We start from the raw sequence: 26701 nt of genomic DNA on the forward strand, positions 1-26701 counted from the left end.
CATTTTTTTTCTGTGGAACAGCTGGTAGTTTCGAACTGCTGACCTTGCAGTTTGCAGCCCGATTCGTAACCACTACGCTACCAGAGCTCCTTAATTTGTTGTCACAGTTAAGAATATTAGAAAATAGTCGCACTGACTTGTCTGTTTTTAGTATTGTTGTGTGCCACTGAGTCGGTTCTCACTTACAGCGACTCTGTATAGGGTTTCCAAGAGTGGCTGGTGGGTTTGAGCCACAAACCTTGCAGTCTATTGCTTATCCTATTACACCACACCAGGGTTTGGGCTTCCATTTAACTTAAAATATATTATAAAAAAAATAACAGGAATCTTTAAATAGCAAAATAGCCATTTATTTATTCTCCATAAATGTGAACTGGTATCCACAGGTTTTTAAAAAGCATGTTTTCCTTACTTAGGTCCATCCTCAGCAGCACCGGCTTCTTTTTGAAGTATTTGATGAAAATCGATTGGTAAGTTACATTGCACTTGTGTGAAGTATGAAATGCTTTGAAAGATTTGGAGTGGTTTGGGAGACGCCTCACAAAATGGCCATATAGATACCGTTTTATTTTTCTCTTTCCCAGTGTTCTTTTCTATCTTTGCCCTATCCTCCCTAGCACTTCTCCTGACTGTCAACTGATGATAGATGGTCTTAGTTAGGGCCTGTTGTGACTGGCAATGGGAGAAAGCCAGTGCCTTCATCTTGCCTTTCCTCACACTAACCCGTATACCCTGGTCTGTAGCTGAAGACTCAGGCAGCTTCCTCTCAGCGTATCTTACTTGTGACTCCTCACTGCAGTGGCTTCTGTTGGGTTATCTGTATCCAGTTATAACATCACACCTAATATTGTGCTCTCTTCTATCAAGGAGAACTATGCTCTTTCCACCGCTAAAGGAATGAGCACATAAAGTTCTCTAAAGGATTTTAAGCCCTTGGGGGGCGGGGGAGTAGGAAATAAAGCTTTATTTTTTAAATAAAATGTTATTCCTAAGGATTGTCTTGAAGTCCTATCCTTCATATTTTTCTCTTTGGGATCTTATTTCAAACTCTGTTCTCAGCAGCTTTCATGTCAAACATGGCAGATTTGAACACATAGGCATAAAAACAATTATTAGTCAAAGTTTATCAGTTTCATACAAATATTACTAAAAAACAGTTTTATTCATTTTTAGTTCACAAGGAACCTGGATGTTTTTTAAAGCATCTGGTTTTAATGTTAGAACACACAGTGTATGCTTTCGTTCCCTCAAGAACACGATGAGTCGGAATTGACTTGGTGGCAGTGAATTTTGTTATTTGGGTTTTGATGAGTTGGAAGTAAAAGAAGTTCCTTCTGGTAATAACCCTTTCATAGCTGAATTATTTTTTTTCTTGAAATATGGCTTTTGATACAATAATATGGGATACATATGTCCCAAAGGAACTGTGGTTTTGGAATTGGTGGGCGTGGTCTCATGCACACAGTTTTATAGGTTCCCACCAGGTAGTAACTTGTACTATCAATGAGATGCCAGCTTTCCAAGAACCTCAGAGGCTGAGAATGTTGGTGAGTGATAGTATGCTCCATGGGCCATGAAAGGATTAACAATGGGGTGTTTCTAGATTGATAACAAATTAACTAAAAGCAATTAATTGTGATATTGTGGGTCTCCACACCCTAGAACCAGAAACCCTATTGTAGTTACGATTCTGCTCTGGCATGTTAGCTTGTAACCCTGGACAAGTCATTAATCTCTCTGAAAGGATTTTCATATGTTTAAAAAACAGGGACAACAATATTTTCCCTATTATAAATTTATTACAAGGCTACATTGAGATAGCAGTGTGAAAGCACTCAGAAAAATTACTCATGATACAAATATAAAGTGTTATTTAACATTTATGCATTTATGGCTCCCTGGTACCATATTTTTGTGTGCTAACTAAGGTATGACATTTAGTGTAGCTACTGTGTTAAATTGCTATGCATTAGAAGTACACTTACTCTTTTCAAAAAGCTAATTTTACCAGCAAAAGGGAACAAGAAATAACTTGAACAGGGTAGGATGTGTCATTCTGTTTCTCAGATTTGTGGCTGCTCTAGCAGGTAATTAAAATGTATAGATCACCTGAGATACTACAGAAGCCATAACTATTGGTGGGGCAATACCTAATTTGTAGCAGTGCATTGTAAATGTCATTCTGCTGTTGTTCTCTTGTAGTATTCACGACTAAATTAAGAACGTAGCCTTTTCCTAGCAAATTTCCTTTGAAGATGTAAGGAGACAGCGTAGTTTGAAATTTAAGCAGGAACAATTTATTGTCATGTGAAGAACGTGTACAGTATAACTGATACCTGCTTAGAGAAGGAGGTAGCTTATATTCCTTCTTTTTAGCCAATTTTAAGACCAAAGGGTTATAAACTGTAATAGTGGTTTGGTGACAGTGATAATGATGGAACATTTCACAATGATAAGCCTTTCAGAAAATTCTACCCACCAGTGCAAAAGTTAGTGCTTCGCTGTCACTGACCTAAGAGGTATAGCTGTACACATCCAGCTGCTGAAGATGGAGGCAACTCCTGTGTGCTGAGTGGAGACTCTAGTTTGTGTTTCTTAGTTAATGGTCTTTCACCTTGAAAGTTCTAGTCAATGGTTATGTTACTCTGAGCACACTCATACCATGTTTGCAATCACAATGCTTTCTAGGTAGCTAATCACTAAGCAAAACAGCTCGTGGGACTATGAGTTTCCATCTAATCTGAAAATATCCTTTTCATTCAAAGTATAAAATTCAGGAGGTTGTGGTACTATAGTAGAAACACTGGACTCTGGGAACCACAAAGTCAGCAGTTGAAGCCCACCAGTTGTTTTCAGACTCTGTCAAAGAGCTGTTATGAGTCGGAACTGACTTGATGGCACAGTAACGACACATGGATTCCTCCTCTAAGTGACTGCTGATCTCTAGCTCTTCCACACTTGAGTTAGGGTTGAGTCTGTTCCTTTGGCAACTCCTTGGCTAAGTGACTACGTTTAAATGCAAGTTCCTCAGGGTCCACATGCAACAACTATTGTGATTAATATTACCAATCCCTGGTGATCGCAGATCTTCGCCAATAATGCAAGCTATTCAGTCTTTCTATAACATAAACTTAGTCTTTAATACCTTATCTTTCCTTGGTTAGAGCTCTTTCTGCAACATATTCAAGCATCATTCCTTCTTATCCAATTGTAATGATTTTTAATATTTCTTTACAAGTAGCAGCTGAATCAGTGTCAGTTCACCACCACCACCTAAACCTGGAAGGCAGCTTCAGGCTGTCTGAGTGACTATGACAGTCCATCCATCCACCTTCCTAATCAGATGTTACTTAGTGCTTACTCTGTGCCCAGCATGAGCTCTGGAGGACCAGAAGAAATGTTTAATTCTGGTCCTCACACTATAGAAAGTTAAATCTCTACTTAGGGGACATGAAACTTATGTTCATAGCAAAGCCTGCCAAAAAGAAAACATTTATCTGGCCAAATACCTGGGCTCACAATTTTATGTTAACAATCAAAGTGGAGCTTTGCTTTAACAGGAAGTTTTAGGCTAGAGACATGAGCAATTAGATTTCTTTGCATAGCCTATTTAAAATGATCCATTCTTTGAGTTACCAGACTTCTGATTTAATCCAAAAAGAAAAGCTAAAGTCACTTGAAGACAAAGTGAAAAGATTAAGACCTTTCTTTCTTCGTTGAAGAAAAAGACTGATAAAGGAGTATTTGCAGAAGTCTTCAATATCATAAAGGTTATATGGAATCAAAAAAACACTAACTTTATTAAGTTTACAACTAGTGTGAACTTTCTATAATATAGTACAATCTCATTCTTTTTAAAAATGTCACTTAGAATTTCATTTTTCTAGTTTGTCATGTCTTATCTAATTAAAAACACTGTTTAGAAAATTGTGGAAGCAGATTTATCTTAAAACACAGTTAAAAAAATTAAAATACAAGTATATGTTTGTTTGTTTTTTTTTATGCTTTAGCGAGTATATGTTTTATATATTTGCTTTTGCTTAGGAAAAAAACTTACTTAGGAAAATACAAGTTGGGTGTAGTACCATGTGGTATAAACAACTGAACTATTTTACTTCTTACTTTCCTATGAATGAGCCAGTATATATTTATTATTGGAGCTCCAACTATAAAATTCAGGTAAGGGGTTTAAATACACCCTAGAGTATTACTTAAAAATAATTTTTTTTTCTTTCAAACAGAATACCAGCCTTGGTTTATGACATTTGGAGGACAAATTAAAATATTAAACTTTTATTACCCAGTAAACTTAAAATAAATGAAAGGTTAAATAAATACAAAGTAGAAAAAAAGTATAAATACAAATATTACAACCTCTACAAGGACAAATAGTCTACTGTTTTCTGTTTGGGAGTTTTATCGGTAGTAGTAATTCCACCTTTGGGCCAAACTTAGTACTAAAAAAATGTAAATAAAGATGGACTTTGTTTATATAAAGAAATATGCAGCGTGGGTTATATTTCTTTATAGCGATCAAACAGCTAAAATGATTGTTTCAAAGCACCAGCAGGGGTCAGCAAAGAGCTCTTGAAGTTTTTCAGAACAGCGTTGGCATTGAGATGTGTTTATTTGATGTGTTAAATCCTTTTTAGACTTCTTTATTTACCATAACACTCGTAACTGAATGAATTGCAGAGACAGTGGAATAAAATATTCTGTGTGCTAAAACTATATTGGGGTATAGTTTTTCTGCCTAATCTGCATGTATTTTTAATGGAATGTTAGCTTAGCCTATTTTTTGGCAGAGTTTTTAATAGTCAAAATATAAATGGCATAATTTAAAAACTGTACTACTTGGCTGGAAAAGGCCTTAAAATTACAGAAGAAATGCTTGGTGACAACCTCTCTTTAAACTCCCTCCCTCACCCCCAGCCCCCGCCCCCATCAGTCCGAAGCTCGTTTTTTTCAATGGTATTACTATGTTAATTTTGGAGTTTCTAGTCTTAAAGTTCCAGTTTCTATAACTAATATTTTGGAGGCTAAAATGTTTGTTTGTTTTTTTTTAATGCTAAAACTTTAATTCACCTCAACATTTCGTTCTTCCAAATTTTAAGCTGTTTGAATTTACTCGTTTTTTTAAAAAAATTAACCGTATATTTTCCTTTCTGCATGAACTAACTTGACTAGATACCTTGTATGTCAACTATTTGGAAATTCAATCCTTGATTTGATACTCAATTACATGGGGTTTCATTCCTACCAACTTCCTGTAATTCTATACCTATGGGTAAAATTATTAGTGGTCAAACTCTGCTGGAAAAAGTATAGGCATAGTGATTCAAATAGTTAAATGCTCTTTTAGTAGAGCTGGAGTGAAAAAAATACTGTTTCAAGTAGAAATGCTAGAAGACTGTTGTTCTTCTGTTACTCATTCATGCAAATTGGAGAAGGTATAATTGAAACAAGGTTGGCAGTGTTTGAGTCAGTATGCTGTGGCTGAGCTCCGCTTAAAGGTCGCTGGAAATCAAGTGCTTTGTAAGTGAAGGCATTTTGACTACGAGAGATTCAAGACATTTTGGAAACGTCACTCCCAGGAATGGATCGTTTTTTTCTTTCTGTGATATCTGGTATCTAATGTTTTACTAAGGGTGTAAAGGCTGCTACTTAAGAGCTCTTCTAGATACCACAAATGATTTTTTCTTTCGATGCAATGCAGCTGCTTCTAGCCTGTCTGTGGGTAGAGATCTTTGTTAGGACTTTCAGCCCTTAACATGTTTGGAAATGAGAACAAATGGCACAAAGCTTACGATTGCACTTTGCAGCCAGACGAAGCAATACTTACCCGTTGTCAGAAACCTCCGGAGATGATTTGGATAGCAGTGTTCACATGTGTTTCAAGAGACCAACACGGATTTCCACATCCAACGTGGTTCAAATGAAGCTGACTCCTAGACAGACTGCACTAGCTCCTTTAATAAAGGAAAACGTTAAGTCCCAGGAAAGATCATCTGTTCCTTCATCTGAAAATGTTAGTAAAAAGAGCAGCTGTCTACAGATTTCACTCCAGCCAACAAGGTACAGTGGATGTCTTCAGTCTAGCAATGTCTTAACTGATGGGGATGATGTTTCCTTGACTTGTGTCTTAAAGGAAGGCATTTGCGGCAATACTGTGGTTGATAATGAACTGAACGCTGTGAATGATGGTAACTTTTTAAGCAGTTCTGCTGTTTGTAGTGGTAGCCTTAGTAACTTTTCAGCCAGTGATCATGGATCTTACAGTAGCAATGGTAGTGATTATGGGTCATATACAAGTATCACAAGTGGAGGTTCATATACTAACAGTGTCAACAGTGACAGCAGTGGTTGTACTTTTCCACCAAGTGAAGATCCTTTTTTTGGTGGAAACTTATCTTCTGAGACCACCTCCAATAGGAGTATGCCAAACAGGAATACTACTCCATGTGAAATCTTTTCCAGAAGTACAACTGCAGTTCCCTTTGTCCAGGATGACTTGGAGCACGGAATAGAGATTATGAAGTTGCCAGGGAACAGGAACTCAAAAATTCCACTGAAACGGTGCTCATCCTTGGTCATTTTTCCTAGGAGTCCTTCAAACACCCCGCCAACTTCTCCCAGCACAGGTACTCTGTCAAGCAAAGGATCCTATCAAACGTCACACCAATTTATTATTTCTCCTAGTGAGATTGTGCACAGTGAAGATGGTACTAGCCCTAAGGGATTTCTTTCAACAGCTGTCAATGGACTTCGGTTATCTAAAACTATTTGTACTCCTGGAGAAGTAAGAGACGTAAAGCCACTTCACAAGAAGGGCTCATTACAAAAGAAAATTGTTATTTCAAATAACAGTCCAAATCAAACTGCCTGTGAAAAGTCACCTGAAGGATATTCCTGTATTTCACTGCATTTCACCCAACCGAAAACAACTACATTAGATGGTGATTATAAACCTGAGGTGTCAGAAATGAAGCTTCATTCTGATTCAGAGTATATTAAGCTCATGCATAGGTCATCTGCGTGTTTACAATCCAACAAAAATAAAGATTATCAAATCAATATCAACAGACAGTTGGAAAGACCAAATTCACAGATAAACAAAAACCATGCTATTTTGCAAAGAAGTATTTCACTAGGAGGAACCTACCCAAATGTTTCTTGTTTATCCAGCCTTCAGCACAGTTGTTCTAAGGGGGGACCATCTCAATTACTCATAAAGTTTGCACCTGGAAATGAAGGTAAACTTAGTAATTTATCAAGCGACAACATCAGAGATTTTACAAATGAACTATCCAATTCTTTGAAGCATTCTCAAAAGGTAAGTTTCTTTGGTCTCAGTAATTTATACTAGAATAGCTTAATGAAATAATTTGACTAAAATCTATTACAACTTGGCAGTTTTATAAACTTTCCTGGTTCTTAACTACAAATTTTTTTTTTTGTAGCAATGAACTCTGTATTGGTAAATCTGAAGAACCCCTAATAGTTCTCCACTCTATTTGTTACTTTGCCAAAGTAAAAATTAATGGTGCATTAAAGAAAAAAAACTTAGCTAAGTGATTCAAGGCATAAAAAAAAAACATTTGTGTAGCATTAAAGCAAGCTTGAAATGATGTTTTCTTTTATAATGTTTTATCTTGATAAATTTTCCCTTACATGGCCTGGGATTGTAATATCTAACTGCATTTTCTATCCTTACTTTAGAAAATGATAGCTTAGTTTAAGTAAAATACTTACTTGAAATATTAAATAATTAAAAACCCATATAAATATACTAAGATCTTACTATGAATGAGCATAGAGTAAATGTTTCTTTAAAATACTTGTATTCTATTAGATCACTGATAAAATCACGCTTCATGCTTACAGCAAAGGAAAAATAAATGGCATTTACATTTGTGTATAGACTCTTGACCACAGGAATTTTGTTTCCACCCTGTTTTCCTTTAGACTGCTTTCTAAAATGTCACTCAATATTTCAATGTATTGAATTCTAAATTTTATATTTATGAATTACTTCAAGTTGCTAGACACTTCTTAGAATTTTCTAGTTACCTTATTCATGATGTTTTGATATTTGTGCATTATTATATTGGAATTTTAATGCAAATGAATCTTAACCCCAACAGTTTGGCCTTTCTAAAATATTTAAAGTGTTTTGAACTTAAAAAGATTCTTTGAAGTTCTGTATTTGGAAGGTCTTGCCAGATTCCAGGAAATTAAAAAAAATTATCTGACTAAGCAAATTCTAGATGACAGTAGCAAAAAGAAAGCTTATCTGTTTATTACTGTGTTTACATAACACCCAATATCTATATTAAAGGTTAAAAAAACAAAAACAAAAAACCTCTGGTCAAATAGCTTTTGAGTAAATAAAAATCCTAGGTGATTGTTAGTTGGTTTTCTGTGTTTGAAACTGGTTAATAAATATGATTATTGTTATCCGATGCCCAGATGCCAATACAAGGAATTTTCTTGAGAAGATTTTCAAAAAAGATCAGACTTTGAATTAAGATCTATGCTTTAGAATTACTAACTCCATCTGGAAAACCTTTTTAAAAAACTATCTTTTAGGAGATTATCAGTCATTTAACTATTGTCTCTCCCAAAACAAAGTAATTAAGTGATATTGTAAAGAAGCATATTAGTAGTTTATTAACTGAATTACATGCTACTAGCAAATGTATACTAGATGAAATTATTACTCTAAAAGTTAGCTTGGAAGTATTTATGGAAGTATCTTTAAAATCATTTCTTTTGGCAGTATTATAGTTTGTTGTTTTTAGAGCAGTATTGTTTATGTATCTTCTTAGTGAAGTATAAATTAAATGTCTTTTGCTTAACTAAAAATGTACATTTAAAAATTTTTCTTTAAATTTAGGTAACCTAATTTGAATGATTGTGTGATAATCAGATGGCCTAGCTTTGTGAAAATTCTGGTATTTTTTGGCAGAGTATTGGATTATAAAATAGTACAGAAGTGTACAAGTTTGCTGGGGAGCTTTGTTTCTCCTAATGATTAAACAGTTTTTTTAAAGTATTATAAACAATATAATGATAGTTAAGCTCAATTATACTAGATCTAAATTGATCTCATTGATTAGTGATAAGTCATGGCTGCTTTGTTTTCAGAGAAAAATACAACCATTATCTTTTTCTAAGCATAGCAGTGGCAACAATAGTGGGGTTTTAGAAATAACCATGTGTTTATCAATAATATATTAATCTAATTATAGTGGTACATTGTAACTCACTTATAAATAAACAGCTCCCAAAATATTTCCCATGACTCCAGTTAGTCTGGGTTAGTATTCTGATATGCTGAGTCTGGATTCACATTTAACAAGTTGATACTAGAGTTGCATTTAGTAATGTCAGCTAGCTGTACTGAGCAGCCGTGAAATTAAATCACCGCTTTGGTCCAAGACCCTGATTTCTAACGCACTAAGAGGTCTACAGATTCTTGTCTTAAGTGATTAGCTACCAGTCACTAGCAGCATAGTATCAAGTTTCTAGTTCTCTATAATCAACAGCTTGTTAATGGCTAATTTTTTTAATTTAGTGAAAACTCTTAGTTCTATCTGGGACACAGACTCTGATCTGTGTTTATAATGTAGAATGAAGATAAGAGCATGTTTGTTTCATGCATACCAAAGATAATAACTGCTACACTTTATTATCTATACATTTTATTATCTATACATTTTGAAGTACTATAGTATTTTTGTAAAGGCTACATAATGATTTGGGGCCTGAAAATAGGTATTTTATGTTTTAGCATCATGGGTATATTTTGTCAACTCAATCAAAAAATAGATTAAGAAATAAAGGTATTTTTAATCTACTTGTAGAAATTATTGCAATGTATAAAATCTGCATATACATTATCACTTTAATGTATTTTTTTAAAACTTTTCACTTAACTGTTCTTTTCTGAATTTATATATATTATTAGGTCGTCCCAAGGTTTCATTATTCATAATTAAAATACTTTACTATTTTGTCCAAACTTTAATGTGTCTCTCACTCTTCACTTATGGTAGTGGTGGTTATGTGCCATGAAGTTGGTTCCGACTCATAGCAACCCTGCATAGGGTTTCTGAGGCTGTAAATCTTTATAGGAGCAGAAAGCCTCATCTTTCTTCCGTGGAATGGCTGGTAGTTTCAAACTGCTGACCTTGAGGTTAGCAGCCTGACTAGTAACCACTACGCTACCAGAGCTCCTATTCTTCACTTACATATATGTATTTATTAGAAATATTTGTCTTTAAAAAATTTTTTTTCATGACAACAGTTCTTGTTCATTATCTGGTATTCAATCTTGGTAGATAAATTGCTTAAGCTTATTGTTGCAGAACTTTAAAAAAATTATCTCAATTATTTAAAAATTTTTAAGACTAATCTCAAGATTCTGCATACCAATAATTGATATAGTTCTTCCTAAAATAAGTGGCTTAAATATGTGCTTATTTTAGCTTTCAATTATTTCCCCCATTCTTTCTTTAGCAGAATATTTAGAGAACTTTGGTTAAATTGATTTTGAACAGCACTTAATCTTCCATATCAAAACCTTTATAAACTGTTGTGAAAGGCGCTCTGGTAGCGTAGTGGTTATGAGTCGGGCTGCTAGCCTCAAGGTCAGCAGTTCAAAACTACCAGTGGTTCTGCTGGAGAAAGATGAAGCTTTCTGCTCCCATAAAGATTTACAGCCTCAGAAACCCTATGCAGGGTCACTATAAGTCAGAACCGACTCCACGGCACACAGCCACCACCCTAAACTGTTGTAGGCTGTTGAGTCAATTATGACTATAGCCACCCTGTGCCAAGGGTTTTTGTTTTTGTTTTTCAAATCATAACCAGTGTTATTGCAAAAGGACCCTGTACACATTTCTCAATTCTAGTACCTTAATAGCTACCCAACAAGTCAGTAACCTACAGAAACATGCATCATGAGAAGCAAGAAGTGATCATCCATCCCTCCTGCGGATCAGCCACTTGTCCCACCTGAGCCACCGTACCCACATCACTGTGTCTATCAACAGTCACTTTTCACATTCATCCTGAGTGAAAGATGGAATGACTGAAGTACAAATGCAACATATTATAAACAATTTCTAGAAAAAAGTCACAAATTAAACCAACACCCTCATAGGGTTTTCTAAGCTGTAATCTTTACGGATGCCCATTAACAGGTCTTCTGTCCTCTGGAATACCTGGGAGCTTTGAACCCTGAACCTTTTGGTTAATAGTGAGTACTTAGCCATTTGCCACCAGGGCTCCTATCTTTATAAATAATAACAAAACTGTGATACAAAGTTAATGACCAGCTTGTAGAAAAATGTAGGCATATCTATGCATATGGAGACCTGGTGTGGTGCTGTGGGATAATGTGCTGGACTGCAAGGTCAGTTTGAGCTGCAAGGTCGGCCACTCAAACCTACCAGCGGCTCCTCAGAAACCCTGTATAGGGTCGCTATGGGTCAGAACCAACTCTACGGCACTTAACAAGAACAAAGATACATAAGGAGTCCTGACGTAGTGCCGTAGGATAAGCACTGGACTGAAATGTTGACTTGAACCATAAGGTGGATGTTGAAACCCATTATTCACTCCTTGGAAACCCTATACAGTGTCGCTGTGAGTCAGAAATAACTCAACGACACATAACATCAATAACAACATATATACGTAATATTTCTTAGAACCTGAAGAATTATTAATTTCAGAGAGGTTCAAGGAGCTGAATTGTTTTTTTTTTTTTTTTTAAGCTTTATATTTCTTTATAGATGTGTCTTTTATTCATTTAGTCAACATACATTTGAATGCCTTGTATTTGCCAGACACTGTCAAGCTCTAAGGCTCCATGCTCACCATAGCCTTGTTGATTTAAACCCTCCAGAACTCAGAAACCCAATATGGTGCCACTAAAAGTTGGAATCGACTCTATGGCAACAGGTTTGGTTTTGTTACCAAACACTAAGAAGCCCTGGTGGTGCTGAGGGTTAGGCATTGGGCTGTTAGGTTTGAACTGTAAGATCAGCAGTTCAAACCCACCAGTCACTCCGCAGGAAGAAAATGAGACTGTTCCTGAAAAAAAAAAAAAAAAACATACAGTATTGGAAACCCTATCCAAGGTCACTGTGAGTCAGAATCGACTCGAAAGGCTGTAGGCTTGGTTTGGGTGCAAAGCCCTGAGAGTAAAAGATGAATAAAATGCAATCTCCATGCAGGAGAGCACTCATTCTAGTGACAGAAACCAACTAGTAAACAAGAACCTTTCAGTGGGATGTGTGCTAGGGAGGGTTGTTAGGAGTCTGATTCGACTCAGTGGCACTGATTGTGTGTTTTGTGGGAAAATGTAAGCGAGGTGGTAGTATTTGTTGGGAGGAGAGAACCTAGTTGGTTAGAGGAAGGCTCGAAGGCTTCAAAGAAGAGGTGACATTTGTGCTGAGGCCTCACTGGTGAGTTGGAAGTCACCAGTTAGTGAATGGGAGAATAACCTAGGACAGGGTTTCTCAGTCTTGGCAGTGTTGATGTTTTGGATCCTATACTTTATTGTGAATGGCCAACCTGTGTGTTTTAAGATGTTTACCAGTACCCCTAACTTACTCACTAAATGCCATTAGCACTGCAAACCTTCAGTTGTGACAATCAAATAAAGGTCTCCAAATACTGCCACATGCCCCACTGGAGACAAAATTGCCCCCAGTTGAGAAGAAGCGTTTTAAGCAGAAGCATAACTTGCAAGGCTAGAGGTGTAAAAGAATCTCACACTGTACATAGTTCTGTGTGAGTCCAGGATAGGGTACCCTGGGCATGTGGGAGGAGATGAGGTGCTAGAAGTATATGAAGTTCCATTCACTTCTTTTTCCTCATACTGAAGAGAAGAGCGTGACTCATGCTAATAGACCATAGACAACCAATGGAAGTCTGTAGATAAGAATGTAAAGCGTTCATTTTTTTATGTCATTAAAAACAATAGTTTGTGGCACCATGGGTAATAAATGAGTGTAAATTTTCTTAACTTGGATGACTGGGTAAAATGGTGCTGTCCTAAGGAATTCAGGTGAGAGGGTGAAGAGTAAATCATGTATCATTAAGCTGATGTACTAAGAGGCTGGCAGTCCTGCTGTCAAACGAGGCAGAGGGAATGCAGAACCAAGACTCAAGAAGTAAGTGTTAGCTCGAGATGTAGATTGAGAGTGAAGAATCTAGTTGTAGCCTCAGAAACCGAAGAACTAGTCCAGGGAATGTTTGAAAGTAAGACAGGAGTAGGAGAAGGGATCAAAAATCTGCAGCACACCAACTTTGAGACTGACGAAGAGTCTAAGAATCAGGAGACATTGGTGGTTCAGTGGTAGAATTTTTGCCTTTCATGCAGGACACCTGGGTAGGATTCCCTAATCAATGTACTTCATTTGTAGCCACCACCCATGTGCCACTCGGGGATAGCATGTTTGCAGTGATGCTGAAAGATTTCAGAGAAGCTTTCAGACTCAGATTCAGCCAATGGATTTCAACGTTTCAATCACAACATATCATGGAATTGGTAGCATTTTAGTCCATGGTATATTTGAAATGGCACCAGGAGTTGGAGCACCTCAAAGGCAACTAAACAGTGTCAGGAGGCAGGACCAGAAAAACATGGGGCATTAAGGTTGAGAGGTTGAGGGGAAGGCGCATGCCATGCCACAGTATCCATGGAATGTGGCAGTTAGGAGATTCTAGGTGACTTTAGCAAGAGTAGGCTTTGGAGAATGGTGGGGTTAAAAGTCAAGTGAAAGAGAAAGAAACAGGTTAGAAAGCATAGATAGTAAGGATAAATTGCTTACTAAGTCTTTAAAGAGGTAAGAGGGAGATACGGAAAGCAAAGTATGAATTGGAATCTACTTTACTACAGTAAACTTTTTTTTTTTTTTTACTGTTTTGTTGAGTAATATAGAAGACAAAATATGATAATATATGTAAGACAAACTTCCTACGTATCAGATTACATTTCTTTTTCAGCAAATAAGAAACAAGGCTATAACTGTATGTGCTTTTCACCTTACAGTTTCAGAATAAGTGTGGGCTGTGAAACTGAAATGGAAATTTGGTGATGTGAAATGCAGAAAACATAGTTGTGAGTTGATAACTGCCTATGCATATCCACATTCATATTGAACATTACTCTAACTTCCTTAAGCCCCAAACTACCACCAAAAATAAGACAAAACGAAAGCAAATCTTCTATGTAGAAAGCAAGCCAGCATTTAAGATTACTTCGAGAAACTACTTGAAGAATAGGTAGGTGTCTCTGTTTTGGTCATCTTCCAGTAGTAAGGTCTTACCCTTCTAGACCCGCTGTTTCTCTGAAGGTGACAATGGAGCAAGACAGACAAGGAGAAGGCAAGACCAGGAGCCTGTTTAGTCAGAAGAGGTTTAGCACAATCCCTGGGTGTGGCCAGGCAATGTGTTGAGGTCAGGAGGGTGGTTAGCAGAAGGAGCGAATGAGTGCTGAGGAAGGGATCCAGCTATGTTGTCAGCAGAGCCAGGAAATATTTGAAGTATTGCTCAAGTGTCTGGTTCAGTATTTTTTTGTTTGCCCACGTGTGAGATTGAAAGACGATGGTAAATGAATGCAGACGCTGAGAGATACAAGAAGACTTCCAAACTAGAGGTGAACAGAACCATCCCAGTTCCATGACATGTTTTAGGGGAGACTCACAACATGGGATCAGTTATTGTACCTTCTGAGATTTAACGCAACTGTTTAGACTTTGTTTTGATTAGAGTAGCAGATCTCACAGCTTGGAAGGGCACTAGTTCATGGGCTAGTCACAACAAAGAACACATTGAGCAGGTGAATACAGACATTTTTAGTTGGGGGTCAGGGCAGGAAAAGGGGGAAAATGTCAGGCCTTGTCCTGACTTAGTATTAGAGTTTTGTTATATACATAAGACATTTTGTGATTTACCTTAGCAACCAAAAGTCTACACCAAGGATACTGATAGTGTAGGACTCATTGCCTTTAAACGTAGCTGCTCATTAAGTACAGAAACAGTGTTTTTATCTTTCATCCCCCTTATGAGAGCTGAGAGTATAACATTTTGTTACATATGTAAAAGAATATCCATATGTAACAGATGTAACATAAGTAACATGTGAAATATTCTTTTTTCTCTCAAGTGTTTGTTCATAGGTTATTACCTAATGTTGTATTAAGGGTTGTAAATCCTTAATAAATAAAATGGCTTATAAGGTATCAATTGTTGTTAGCTGCTGGCAAGTCTGCCCCAGATTCACGGGGACCCCATGCACAACAGGATTGGATCCATGGGGTTTTCATTGACTGACTTGCAAATATATTGCCAGGTGATTCTAGTCCTAGTTCTTCATCTGGAAAATCCACTGAGACCCATTCAGCATCGTTACAACAACATACAAGCGTCCACTGACAGATGAGTGGTGCTGAGCTTGAGGTGTGTTGTTCAGAGATCGAACCCAGGTCTTCAGCACCAAAAAGACCAACCAAACCTGCTGCCATCGAGTTGATTCTGACTCATCGTGACCCTCTAGAATAAAATAGAACTTTTCATTAGGATTTCCAAGACTTTAAATCTGTACAGGAGCAGATAGCTTCATCTTTCTCCTACAGAAACTGGTGGGTTTGAATCACTAACCTTTGGGTTAGCAGTCCAATGCTTAACCCGTGGTGTCACCAGGGCTCCTTGGTCTGCGGCATAGTACAGGCAAAGTCAACTATTGAATCAACACTGCTCTCCTAAGGTGTCAAGTACACTAATGCTCTTCAGACACCAGTGTTTGATCATGTGCATGAGATCACCCTGAGGTATTGTTTTGAGAAGCAAGATTTGGCCATTCTTTTATGAGAACAATAGTACAGTTTAGAGTTCAATTATTTAGTGAGTCTCTGAAGTGCCATTGCTATGAATAATTGATTAAGGCAATGTTCACATGCTTTAGATACCAACTGTATATGCAGAAGATCTGACATTTATGTTGTGAAAAAAATTTGCCCTTGACTCGTGATTAAATGGAAGGCTTGCCTACTTCTACATAAAGCAGGATCATAGCTGTAATTGTGGCAAGAGCCAAAAGCATTTACATAAAAATTTAAACCTATTAAGGCATTTAGATTAGTATCAGATTGAAAGCTTGTAGTATAGAAGAAATTGTTTGGACTGAGGCAACAATCTCTCAAATTTTTTTCTATCTGCTTCATTTAAGAACTTAAATAGGTTTAAGGCACTCAGTTATACTTAAAGACATCTTTTAGTTTTCTGTCATGGTTGTAATTCTGGCTAATGTTTTTTTAAATTGCAGCATTATTTTTTCCTTCTCAATGTAATATTTAAAAAATACACAATTGAGTGTTTTATTTTCTTTAACTATTCTGTCTTCCTCTTTGTGAGCATTTGTAATCTTTTTAACATACTTCTTCCTCTAACAGTGCTAGTTAATACCTACTAAGAATATTTATGCCTTCCATCGCTGTATGTAATGACTCAAAAAGGTTTATGATGGAATTTTAGTTCTGAGCTTCCCTTTTGTAGATGTAATAAGGAAAAAAATTAGAAAATAATTTCTACTTGATGGCATGTTAAGTGCCATTGAGTCAGTTCCAATTCATAGCGACCCTATGTAGGGTTTCCAAGGAGCAGCTGGTGAGTTTGAACTGCCGACCTTGTGGTTCAAACCGACCTTGTGATCCAGTCCTGTATCCCACAGCACCACACCAGGACTACATTTGATGTTATAATGCTACTTAAATTATATTGTTAAGTACCATCAAGTCAGTTCTGACTTTATAAGATTTCTGAGGAGTGGCTGGTAGGTTTGAACTGCTAAACCTTGAAGTTAGCAGTTCATTATTTATCGTACAGTGCCTCTCCAAGCCTCCATTTAAATTATATATTGTCAAATATAGATCATTATAAAACTTAAGTATTCTTCTGATGGAGCAATTTAAGAGATCTTATTGGTGGTGAAGTTTTTGTAGTGTAAACTGCTTGTGATAACCTGGTTTCAGGGATATGAAACATTTAATGAAAGAAATGAGAAAAAAAAAAGGAATAGCCAGAAAAGACTTAAATATGGGAAAGACATAGCTGGATACATAGATGATAGGCAGATGGGCAAATGTAAATTCTCTAGATTGGTCAGAGAAAGAAATTTTAGAGATGATATTAACCCCATGGGTAAACTTGCTGTTCTCTAATTTTCTAGAATGTAATTCCCTTGTGTGCTGTTACATCTTCAATACTTAGAATAGTGCCTGGCTCGTGATAGGCACTCAGTAAACCTTGAATTGATGAGAGAAGCAAGGGACCCCTTGGAATGTGGTAAAGATGGCTGTAGAATCCTGGTAGGTGAGGGTGACTAGACAGCCTTGCAAAAACAGATACCAAACTAGGATATTTAAGTGATGACTGTAGTGATGAGTGGAACTACTTGATGCTTCATCCTTTGCATGGAAGAGTGGCACTCTTAAATGAATACCTAGTCCCTGGGGTGGATGCCAATGGAATATTATGATCGTGACTCAAGGATTAGTTTCCACAGTAGAGTCTGATTCATAGCCTACATATTCCACTAACTGGTACCATGGAACTTTGAGTCTGGATAGAGGTTCAGATGAAGTTTTCTAAAAAGATGGAAACAAAAAACTTTTAAGGGTTTAAAACCAAGGCCATTTGACTTGTTTTAACTTTGTCATTGTTCAGTAAAATGACCTCCTTCTAGATTTGCTGCAAGAGCTGGGGTTCTCAGAGTTGTTCTTGGAGTTTCAAATAACTGTTTTAGCTAAGCATGACTTTTACCTTTTGTACCAAGACTGACTGAACCCACTTTGAGTCACACCTTAATGGAAACTCAAGTCGTCTTCAAACAAAATGTGTCTAACGAGCTTTTATCAAATAGAGTATGTGCTTGCCATTAATTACAAAATTGAAGAGTTTATTATTTGGAAAAGAAAGCAGAATGTAATCCATAGAAAACAACCTAAACACAGTCCAGTATGATATACAATAATGCCCATTTACCTATTTCAGGCAGGTGAACACAGAACACATAGTTGCCTTTATAATTTTAAATTAATTTTTATATTCAAGTAATACATGCACCTATTTTAAAAGCCACATGTTATTTCTTCGAAAAACTTCTTTCTGCTTTTTTGTTTTCCTCTCTGTTTTTTCTTTCAAGAATGTTTATTATCTAAACTGCATCTCTTATGTTGATTATATAGTTTTCTCTTCGCTCCTGTTGTGTGCTGCTTAACTGGTCTACTTTCTGGAAGACTTCTCCTTTATCTTTCATTTAAAATTTTTGGTTATTAAAAAAAAATTTTTTTTTTAATTCTTGTTTTCTCATAATTTCCTATTCCTATTCCTAATACCTTGCTTGTTTCATCAATAACAATTTCTTACACCTCTGAGAATATTTTAGCTCAGATTTCTTGTTTTAAAAGTTTTCTTCTAGGTTTTGTATCACTGGTTCCTGTAGATCACTTTCCTCTGGCTATTTGTTTCCTCTTGTTTGGGGATGCTTTCTTCCCCGTGAACCTTGGATGGCTGCATAGTTAGTTACTCTGTAGTTGTTAGTTGTTAAGTGCCACTGAGTCAGTTCCAACTCATAGCAACCCTGTGTTGGGTTTCCAAGAAGCGGCTAGTGAGTTTGAATGGCCAACTTTGAGGTTTAAAGTGACTTTTCAGTCTAGTGCGTAATCCTACAGCACCACATCAAGACTCAATGTAATCATGTAGAAGGTGTAGAATTATGTGGGGCTTCTCAACTGGAAGACAGGTGTTATCAGTTGTTGCCACGATTTTGAAGTCTTTTCTCTAGGATGCATTTGTTTCTCCAGAGAAGGAATTTCCAATGATTGCAAACCTATGTTTTATAGCCACAGCCAATGATAAACTAGGATGGAAGGAAACTGCGTTAGCGTGAACCTTAGTGTCTAAAAATTGATACCTAAATTCTTAAGGGTACTGATGGCAGTTTAATTAATTTATAGTAATGAGGTGTTTGCTTTTAATACCTTTCCTACTCTCCTGTTTTGTTCTTACCTGCTGTTGAGTCAGTTCCAACTCAGTGCCCCTATATAGGGTTTCCTAGGAGTGACTGGTGGATTTGAACCTTGTGGTTGGCAATCCAGTTCTTATTCTGCAGCACCACACTAGGACTCCTCTCACACTTCTAGAAAGATCAAATAAAACACTGTAATAGATAATGCTGCTTTCTTAATAAATTTCCCTTACCTTTTATGTTCTTGGAACAACATACACACCTATTAACAACCCTATTAAAGACGTGTTTGGATATAGAGGATGAGGAAGACGGGACCACGATAACCTTCTAACTGCTTTTTGAATTTAAAATTTGATTCTCTCCATCATTAAGATTGAACCCTCAACTATGATTTTTCACTTGGAGAAAGGCCCGAATAACTTCTTTCTAAAATGCTAATCTCTGTAAAAGTTTGAAATAGTTAAATAACTTAAGATTCATATTTCTAAGACATTCTCTGGGGTCATGGTTATCTTCATATAAGAAATAAGAAAACAAGCTCAGTGAAGTTAATGTGGTTTAGTCAAGATCGTAAGTCTATTAAATACATAAATCTGGACCAGAACTCAGCTGAAATATGTATTCTAGAGCACTTTTCTACTACGCTAGTGTTTACTACCTTGTATGTTACTGTTTACTACCCTGTAGTAAGAGACACCTACAGGGCTAAGCTGTTGAGGGAGGTTATTTTGATAAAGATAGCAGTGGAAAGGCAGGGGGGTGTCTTCCTCTTTATCTCCAACCATCTACTTTACCAAACAGGATATCCTTCACCAGGGATTGGTTCTTCCTGATAATATGTCCTAAGTATGAGAGATGAAATCTGGCCATTCTGACTTCCAAGGAGCATTCTGGCTGTACTTCTTTCAACACAGATATTTTTGGCAGTCTATGGTACTTTTAATATTATCCTCTAACACCGTAACTCAAATGCATCAATTCTTAATACAGTCTTTCGTATTTACTGTCCAATTTTTACATGCATACGAGATTTAAAATGCCATGGCTTGGATCAGGCATTCCTTACTCCTAAATCAGACACCTTTGTTCTTCAACACTTTAAAGAGGTCTTGTGCAGATTTGCCAAATGCAATATATTGTTTTATTTCTTGACTGCTGCTTCCATGAGTGTTGATGTTTGATCTGAGAAAAATGAAGTCTTTAACTACTTCAATCTTTTTTCCATTCATATGGATGTTGTGTGTTCACTCAGGGATGAGGATTTTTGTTTTCTTTACACTGAGGTGCAACCCATAGTGAAAGCTGTGGTCTTTAATCTTCATCAACAAATGTTTTAAGTGTTCTTTGCTTTCAGCATGCAAGGTTGTATCATCTGCATAATGAGTCTTCCTCCAATCCTGATGCCATATTTTTCTTCATATAATCCAACTTCTTGGATTATCTGCTCAGCATACAGATTGTACAGTATGGTGAAAGAATAAAACCATGGCACACACCTTCCCTAATTTTAAACCATTTGGTATTCTGTTGTTCTGATTGAACATCTGTCTCCTGGTCCTATGTACAGGTTCCTCCTGAGTACAATTAACTGTTCCAGAATACTCATTCTCTGCAATGTTGTCCATAGCTTGTCATGATCCACACAATCAAAAGTTAGACATTATTAGGAATTATTTAAAATTTTTCCTGTAATGATTATTTAAAATTTATTTAAGTATTAAATGGGCTAGAGTTTTTTTTTCATCTAAATTCACTTGAGTTGTGAATCTCAACTCTTGTGGATGCCTTTTTAAGTTTAAGAGTTGTATAAATTGAAGATTTTGAAGCCAGTAGTACATCCCCACTAAGAAAACCAGGCAATTCATCACTAGCCAAAAGATTAAACAAGACAAATATCTGGAAGTAGCGAGAGGAATGCCCACTAATGACCATAAAGTGATATCAAGGATAGCTGTGTTTCTATTTCTGTACTGTTTATTTATGCTGTTGCTTGTAAATCGCATTATGAACGGCTTAGGTAGTCGAGACTAAGCAGTCGCATGCCCCTCCTGGACATGTCTCAAGCAGAGCAAATAGTAAAACAATCATTACAGTATCAGAGAGAATATTGAGAATTTTTTTTCTGGCCTACTCTTTTATTTGAAGTCTTGGTGTGGCATTGTAGGATAAGCCCTGGACTGTGAACTACAAGGTTGGCAGATTAAACCCACCAACTGCTCCTTGGAAATCCTGTACAGGGTCACTATACGTCGGTACCCAACTCAGAGGCACTTAATAATAAACAGATTGAGGTTGTAATCTCAATGTATGTGAGTAATACCTCGTACCTGTGTACCAACATGGATTTAGAAGAGATTCGTGTAAAATATTCCAATCTGTCTCACTTTACCAGTTATGTGCAGATTACAAGTAGTAGATTCTTATGCCAGGGATGGGAGTGTGGCTCATGGCCACTAGAGGGCAGAGAAGATTAGGAACAGATCTTGAAAAACTGGGAACAGAAGTAGGGGAGAAATTTGCACCACACCTTGAGAAGAAAGACCACTTCCCACACCTCACGGGGCAAGAAAGCCAGGAATTGATCCCAAAACATAGGCCATTGACAAAGTTATAAGAAATGTGGGAAGAGAATCCACAAACTAGACTGGAACCCAAACATCATCAGGCTAGCACTCTGGTGACAAAAAGCTGAGGTCAAGTTCAATTTGGAGAAGTCAGAATGCAGGACGTTGACCCTTCTGACTGTTGAACAGCCTCTATGACCCTTTTGAATTGGGCAAGTGGAAGTTAAAGAGTCTGTTGTTTGAGGAGTCAGCAGATATCTTACCACTTCTTCAGAATTTATTGCATTTCTGTCAAGTTATAGATTTCATAGAACTGTTAAAATTTTCTTCCTGGCAAGTTCTTTCCATATCATAGAATAGTTTTGTTTGTTAGTTTGTTTTTCATTGAAAAAAATGTGTTTACTTCTTTCCAGTGTCAAGGCTGTATGCAAGGATCATATCTTTCTTTCTGTGAATGACACTCCCATTTTCTCTCTCTTTTGTTAAAGTTTTTACTGTGAATTGAGTGATAGTTTACATGGGAATACATAGGTTTTACACTCATCATTTCATTGCAAGGATTACAATCTCCTCCATGCATCATCATTCAACAGTATTTGTTTCAATTCCCTCTTTTTGTTTGTTTGTTGTTTTTTGGGGGGGTGGTGCAGAGGGGATGTACACAAAAATACTCAGGAATATATAATCACTAAAACAACCAAAGGGCACATTCTAAAAGCCTGCCTCCTGACTGCCAGCACACAGCTTTTCTCTTTCCATGAATCTAGAGTCCTCAGCTGCTCCGTCTCTCCATGCCCTCATCTCTGCCTCCATCTCTTCTCTGGAAAAGGTCCCAAATTCTGCTCATGCTCTTCTCCCTAGATGACCCTAAAGTTCTCTGTCCTGGACTGTAAACTTAACTACTCCCCACTGTATATTACAAAACTTCTACCTTTACAGTTGTGACAGTCGCAGTGAATCATGATAGTTGAGTAGTCACTATTGAATCGTAAGACTCTTATCCCATCTCCTTTCACCAGATCCATCTAGACAAGATGAAAACTAATTGGTGGGGATTTAGAGTAGTTTTAACAAAGGTGATAGCATGGTTTTACAGGATGTCTGTTCTTTCATTATCTTAACATTACTAAATAACATGGAAATTTATCTTTTGGTTTTAAATATCTAGAAGAACAAGCACACTGAGACAAGAAAGAGTAAAACAATTTTCCTAAAAGGCTTCTCCCTCTAGTACACATCTATAGTGTTCTGTACTTCCCTTTACAAGTTTTACACATGTTTTGGTTTTGTATGTAGGCTTGTCAGCATGACTACAGGACTGTACAGTCCATGAAATCAAGAGCATTCCCTCGTACCTAGCACAGAGTCTAGCCATAGAAGCCAGTCACTAACATTCACCGACCTCAAGGAGTCTCCAGTCTTGTTGGGGTTGAGAAGAGTGCTAACATAGATGCTAAAAATAGCTACAAAATGAAGTAGATTTACAGAGGCGGGCATTTGCACTTTAGTCTCATCAAGAACATTTTCACTAAAATGGTATTGAACTGGGTCTTCATAAGATAAATAGGATTTGCACAGGCAGAAATGAGGTGCTTTTCAGGGAGAGGAAGCAAGGTGGGCTTGAGAGGATAAAATACAGATTTATATTTTTATTAACAGATGTCTTCAGAGTAGATTAGAAAAATGTAGCCATCCTAGAATCCCATCTCAAGAAAATTTTAGTTTCTCCTCTGGACCAATATTTTTGAAATGAATTCCTTATTATTCTATGAAAAATAACCCACACAAAACAAAACAAAAACTACTGCCATTGAGTCAATTCCAACTCCTAGCAACCTTAGGGCAGAGGAGAACTGTTCTTCAGGTTTCCAAGATGGTGAATGTCCACAGGACAACCTTAGGGCAGAGAATTGTTCAGGGTTTCCGAGTTGGTGAATGTACACAAGGGCAGACAGTCTCATCTTTCTCCAGCAGAGAGGCTGTTGTGTTTGAACCGCTGACCTGGCATCCAGTCTGAGAGACACCCCAAATAAGACATAATCCATTGTCAAATACGTAATACAATGCTACATGCTATCTTACAAGGGAGCTTCAAAAGGTTCATGGAAAAATGGAATTAAAATATAATGAATTTTTTTTTCTAGAAACTTTTTGAAACCCAGTCATATTTCTTGGAATGTCACCATGTTAAGTGTTATTGGGTTGATTCCAACCTATAGCGATCCTGTATAGGGTTTCCAGGGAGTGGCTGGTGAGCTTTAACTGCCGACTTGGACGTTCAAACCTACTTTACAGTCCAGCACATTAACCCACAGTGCCACACCAGGACTCCTAGAATGTCACAATGTTGTTAAGTACTGTGGAGTAGATTCTGACTCATAGTGACCCTCCACAGGGTTTCCAAGGCTGTAAATCTTTCCGCGAGCAGAAAGCCTTATCTGTCTCCCGCGGAACAGCTCGTGGTTTCGAGCTGCTGACCTTGAGGTTAGCAGCCCGATTCCTAACCACTACGCTACCAGAGCTCCACTGGTAAATTAAATTCCTAAAAATTCTGCAATCCAAGCAGTTCTGACATAGTTACAAGTTTAGTGACTCGGCTTCAGAGCTTTTCACTCTGCTCTTGTCTTTTATAATCTCTGGAGAACTTCTTGATCTTTTGATTTTATATAAATAGTATGGATAATAGTTTAAAGTTTTTCTGGTTATTACTGCCTGTCCCCCATTCATTTCTTAAAATTAGGTGATCTGTACAGAGAAGTCCTGATACTTCCTGAAAGATAATTTGAATATAGCTGTGTGAAGATACAGTACTTGTTTGCATTAATTAAGGTACTAATTTAAGTGCAAACCTCTTCATCTTTTGTGGAAAAAAAATAGCTTGACTTTTTTGTGATTTTCGTCTCACTCAAACGGTTTTCTTTTGATTCAATCAGCAATCCATATTTTTCAATTTTAGATTACACTTACACTTCTCTGATTGGCTGTCATTATCTGACATTTTCTATTTGCAACAATAGTAAAAAATCTATCCAACTCTTTTGCATACTAAATGTATGTCTGATGGTAATAAATGCTAAGGTTGAGGCAACAGTGGCCCTGATTGATAAGGTTATGTGTCAAGTTGGCAGGACCATGATTCTCAGTAGTTTAGCAGTTATGAAATTATACAATTTAGCATTTGTGTGATGATGTGATTTGGCAGTTACACAGTGATGTGATTTTACAGTGATCCAATGATGTAATTTGGAAGCTATGCAGTGATATAATTTGCAACCATCCCTCCCACAGCACTCTCTGCGTCACATCTGGATTCAATAATCCACTGCAGTGGCCACACAGAACTCCTAACAATACTCACAATTATGGGGTTTATCAGGGATGTGAAAAGGGTACAATTTAGGATCAAAACTGACTCAGGACACAGCAGTTCTCCAGTCAGGAACACCTCTTGTCTGCTATCTTGCAGGCACCACTCACTCTTGTCTTTAGCCTCTCAGCCATGTGGTCCCTAGGCCTCTGTCTTGCTTGGGCAAGAGTTACAGAATTCTTTTAGCTAGCCTATGAAAGCTCAAAGCGCACATTCTGCAAGCCACCTCCTACATGTAGGTACTCAGCTTTACTTAGTCTATAGGCCTAAAACTCAAAGATGCTGTCTCTCCATGCCACTACCTTGGCCTTCGCCTCTGCCATCACTGTTTCTCTATGAAGGGATCTCACGCGTCACTCAATGCTCTTCCTTCTCGATGGTGCTGGGATCTTCTGTCTCTGCTTCTGAGATAGTTCCTTTTAAATGTACTGAAGGGCAAACCTAAACAATCCGTTTAGAGTCCTGTATGCCTTATTTGCATGGTCCAACCCACAACTCAAAATGAAGAGAAACAGCTATAAACATTGATTAATTGGAACATGGAATGTATGAATCTAGGAAAATTGGAAATTGTCAAAAATGAAATGGAACACAAACATCAATATCTTAGGCATTAGTGAGCTGAAATGGAACGGTATTGGCTATTTTGAATCTGACAGTTACATGGTTTACTATGCTGGGAATGACAAATTGAAGGTAAATAGTGTTGCATTGATCATCACAAAGAACATATTCAGATCAGTCATGAGGTACAACACTGTCTATGATAGGATAATATCCATGCACCCACAGGGAAGACCAGTTAATACTGCTATTATTCAAATTTACGCACCAACCACTAAAGCCAGTGAGGATGAAATAAAAGGATTCTACCAACTTCTTCAATCTTAAATTGATCAAGAATGCAATTGGTATGCATGATAGAATTCTGCAAAACCAATGATTTGTTCATTTCCAATACCTTCTTTAGATGGCATAAGACATGACTATACACATGGACCTCACCAGATGGAATACACAGAAATCAAATTGACTACATCTGCGGAAAGAGAATGTGGAAAAGCTCTATATCATTAGATAAAACAAGGCCAGGGGCAGACTGTGAAACAGACCATCAATTGCTCATATGCAAATTCACACTGAAGAAAATGAAAACAAGTCCACGAGAGCCAAAATATAACCTTGAATATATCCCACCTGAATTTAGAGATTATCTGAAGAACAGATTTGATACATTAAACACTAAAGGCCAAAGACCAGAAGAGTTGTGGGATATCAACAACAACATACATGAAGAAAGCAAAAAGTCATTAAGAAGACAAGAAAGAAGGAAAAGGTCAAAATGAATGTCAGAGGAGACACTGAAACTTGTTCTCTCCAGTGCAGAGATGCTAAAGGAAAGGGAAGAAATGAGGAGGTAAAAGAGCTGAAGAGAAAATTTCAAAAGTCAGCTCGAGAAGACAAAGTCAAATATTACAAAAAATTGTGCAAAGACCTGGGGTTAGAAAACCAAAAAGGAAGAATACACTCAGTATTTCTCAAGTTGAGGGAACTGAAGAAAAAATTCAAGCATGACTTTCGTTATTGATGGATTCTTGGGGCAAATTATTGAATGATGCAGAAAACATCAAAAGAAGATGGAAGGACCAGAGGGCCTGGAGTAAGGTAGAATCTCCAGTGAGTAGTATTCAATCTGTCTAGGCGGGGTTGATGCAATGAAAT

The 26701-nt window shown here is 37.1% G+C and overlaps 1 protein-coding gene across 5 annotated transcripts in view; it reads left to right on the forward strand.

Annotated features, from left to right (window-relative positions):
* NEDD4 (neural precursor cell expressed, developmentally down-regulated 4, E3 ubiquitin protein ligase) overlaps positions 1 to 26701 on the forward strand; it is a 148170-nt gene that overhangs the window by 54881 nt on the left and 66588 nt on the right. For 4 of the 5 annotated variants that reach the window (XM_006831619.1, XM_006831621.1, XM_006831620.1 and 1 more), the window contains exon 1: positions 5792 to 7333. In XM_006831619.1, the coding sequence (XP_006831682.1) occupies positions 5792 to 7333 (1542 nt within the window). Of the gene's footprint in view, positions 1 to 416; positions 471 to 5791; positions 7334 to 26701 lie in introns of those variants that run through there. The other variant, XM_006831623.1, reaches the window with a different exon arrangement.

This window comes from Chrysochloris asiatica, unplaced genomic scaffold (assembly GCF_000296735.1).
Source record: "Chrysochloris asiatica unplaced genomic scaffold, ChrAsi1.0 scaffold00004, whole genome shotgun sequence".
In the NCBI taxonomy this organism is placed as follows: Eukaryota; Metazoa; Chordata; class Mammalia; order Afrosoricida; family Chrysochloridae; genus Chrysochloris; species Chrysochloris asiatica.